The sequence below is a fragment of the Triticum urartu genome, chromosome 3 (genome assembly GCF_003073215.2).
Source record: "Triticum urartu cultivar G1812 chromosome 3, Tu2.1, whole genome shotgun sequence".
In the NCBI taxonomy this organism is placed as follows: Eukaryota; Viridiplantae; Streptophyta; class Magnoliopsida; order Poales; family Poaceae; genus Triticum; species Triticum urartu.
In genome coordinates, this window is record NC_053024.1 from 51699841 (window position 1) to 51703330 (window position 3490).

General features: G+C 48.0%; 1 protein-coding gene across 1 annotated transcript; it reads left to right on the forward strand.

The window, feature by feature from the left end:
* The first annotated feature begins 370 nt into the window (after nucleotides 1–370).
* Nucleotides 371–2924, forward strand: LOC125546640. Its single transcript, XM_048710818.1, has 3 exons — nucleotides 371–704; nucleotides 2038–2504; nucleotides 2626–2924. The coding sequence occupies exons 1-3, from the start codon at nucleotides 371–373 to the stop codon at nucleotides 2707–2709; spliced, it is 885 nt and encodes a 294-aa protein (XP_048566775.1). The 3' UTR covers nucleotides 2710–2924.
* The last annotated feature ends 566 nt before the right edge of the window (nucleotides 2925–3490 follow it).

Sequence of the window (3490 nt, forward strand, 5' to 3'; positions counted from 1 at the left end):
ATTTGACTCATTTAATCACTTTGTGACAGGTAGGGCCGAGTTGTAAGGTGCTGACTTGGCAACCAAATGTCATACACACCCCTGTATCTAAAAATGAAAAGCAATCAAACCCTCCCTCCCAATCCCCGTCCCTTGCTCCAATTAGCTCCCACCGGCTCCCGTCGCCGCGCCACCCCCACTGGCTCCCGTTGCCGCCACCGGATCCCGTCTCCGCGCCGCCCCCACCCGCTCCCGTCGCCGCGCCGCCCCCACTGGCTCCCGTCGCCGCGCCGCCCCACTGGCTCCCATCGCCGCCACCGGATCCAGTCACCGCGCCGCCCCCACTGGCTCCTGTCGCCGCCGCTGGAAGCGCACCCGCTGCCTTCCCTCGATGGGGCAGACGCCGCGAGTGCTTCTGTCGTGGCAGCGCCAGAGCGGCCTCCGGCTCGAGCTCATCCTCTTCAATGGAGGAGGGCGACGGGAATGGCTTGTCGAGCAGGTGGAGCTCGTCGCCTCCTCCCCCTCCACTCTCTTTGCCGACCACATCAGAGGAGGCTGCCGCTCCTCTGCTTCGGCTTCCGACGCGTGCTCCACATCGCTGCAGCACCGGCAGGCCAACGCCTCGAAAATGCGCACACCTCGGCCGCCTCCTTGTCCTCTACCGCGGCCGTACCCGTCTCCGACGCCGACGACGGCGCCGCCGTGCCAATCGGACAGCAGGGCCAGTGCGCTGAGGTTGTCCACACCGAGGGGGCTGATTGCACTTTTTAAAAGGTCTAGGGGGTGTGTGTGTCAATGTTTTGCCAAGTCAGCTCTTAACAGCCAGGCCCCACTTGTCAGAAAGTGATCAAACGGGCTAAATCACCCGATCAGTGCTTTTTGCAACGACTTAAGTGATTTTGCGGTGCTTTTTGCAACGGATTAACGATTTGGTGGTTTTCTGCAAACCTAGCCACAAATGTGGTGGTTTCTTGCAATTGACTCCAACACTGTGAAGGTGAGCGATTTCCTCTCTCACCACCGCCTTCTGCTACCTTTTGCTTCATGTTCATATTCGTCTAACTGTCATCTGCTAGGATTCGTGAGGGCTTTATTTGATGGGTTTCAGAGGTGATGCATGTGCGGTTTGAGGTACGTAGGTGTAGAGCGATACAGGGATATTAAAGGTTGATCATAGCATGTTTGTTTAGGTTCGGTAACCATACGCTAGTTAGATCTACTAATGTGGTAGTGAAACTATCTATTGTGTTTGTAATGTTGGCTCCATCAACTAATGTCGTGCCAATCTTTTATATGGTTTGATTGATGTACATGCACTTAGATCAAGCCTGGCTAGTACTAGATGGACTAGTTCTTTCTGAAATTATGAGTGTAGGGCATGCCTTGCTGGATAGTCACTGAGATCCTTTGAGCCGAGCTCAATCTAATGTAAAACTCACCCTTTCAAGATTGAGCTTTGTTGTAGCAGTCTAAGCTTTAACTGATTTTATTTTTTTGCATCTGCATGTACAGTTTATTATAGCCGGGGTATTGTTGCTTATTCTTACGAGGAGTATTTTGAGGAGCCAGTGATGTTTCAGGTATACATTACTACCTCCTTAACCATAAATTTTGCATATTGAAGCTCCAAATTTAAGTGGATGAATCTTTGCAATTTGCTTGCTATGAATTTTTGAAAGTAGATCTGGTTGGTCTCGCCATTTTTATATTTTATACATATTACACAAATAATCCATTTACAAGTAATATTTATAGATATTTGTCACTAATCTGGAATTGTATCTGGCACAAAGATTTTGGGTTACACTCTAGAAAAATGATATTGCGCTATCTGCTCCAACTCTTGGAAAATCATTTTTTTCTACTAATGCATTCTTTTTGTCAGTTAGTAGTGTTGCTTATAAAAATTTACTCCACTAACTTTACTCCGCCGGATACTTCACTAGCTTTTAGGGGATCGATTAGAAATGCCCTTAGTAGTGTTGCTCATAAGAAGGTTTGAATCAAACTATAACATGAAAATGTGGCTACTATGTAGTTATCGATGAAGCTCCTGAGTCCTGATCGACACCAAGTCTGAGAAGGTGTGCTTCGCAGAGGCAGGCAACGATGTCGTGGAGTTCCTCACCGGTCTCCTGTCCCTGCCGCTTGGCACTGTTGTCAACCTGTTGACAAAGGATCGCATGGGCGGTAGCCTTGGCAACGTGCTCAGCAGCGCGGAGAAACTGGACGCGAAATACAAGATTAAAGAGCGGCGTCTCAGCCCGGCTGTCGGCCGAGCTACGCTCTCCTGCCTACAACAGCTACTGAGTGCGCAGCTCAACAACGCAACGACACTCGCCCCTGACCCTGTTGGAACAACAACAGCCACGTCACTACCTACATCCACGTACACGATTGGGGACGACCTTTCGGTGACTCCGGCATCTTTTTTCACGACTATTTCGTTGTTGGGCATCACAGAGCTTGGCACCCTGGACCTCAGTGCACTGCAGCAAAAGACTGTAAAAATCGGCAAAGAAGAGGTGTGTGATGTGCTCTAATTTATTTCAAGACCCTATGAACTTATTTATATTGTGATTTTGCTTAACTTGATTGATTGATGATTGATTTTTTGTTTTGTGTGTTTTGGATTTTTGAATGTAGGCGCTGGAGATACTCGTTGCTTCCCTCAAGTCGGAGACCGTCCTGACAGACGTCTTCCTGCCGAAGAAGAAGGCTCGCCGCTAGAGACTAGAGAGAAGCTCCTGAGGAAGTTAATCGGATATTACTTGGTGCTCGCTATTTTAGAATTTTAGATACCTTTTTTGACATATCATATTTACGAGAGCAAGGAGGTAGACATGATTGACTTGGTACTGATTGCATTTATCCGATTTTTACTCCTTTGGGACATTTCGTGCTATATTTCATATAAAAATTGTTCTAGTTTTTACCCTATTCAAGTAAGTTGTTCTAGTTTCGACATTTTAAAGTTCTGCACCGTTCTGTCAACTGTGCCCAATGTTAGTTTGACGTGGCTAGACGAATCATGGAGCATTCATGCAAAATGCATCTGATGTGATAAACAGGGCGCAAGTGACCTAACCGCTTCCCCCAACTCCGACCAAACCATCTTTCAACACCTAAGCCACTCTCTTTGTTGACGCGAGTTATACTCCCTCCGTAAAGAAATACAAGAGCATTTAGGTAACTAAAGTAGTGATCTAAACGCTCTTATATTTCTTTACATAGGGAGTAGATTTCAAAGCCGTGGTGATGGCAGCGGCTAGCACAGATGTTAGGTTGTCTCACGGGTCAAAGCTAATACCACATAATCTATCACCACTTCTGATTTCGTTCCTCCTCCGTAGTAGAAGCACGAGTTGGCCGGCCTTGAGGCAAGCTTGCCGGAGGTAAGCGATGATGACCTGACGATGCCCAATGATGAGCCGGAGTCCGCGCTCACGCGGATCCATGCCAGCTTCACCATGGGGAAAGTTCATGTGCAGTTCAACATCGTCATGGCAGA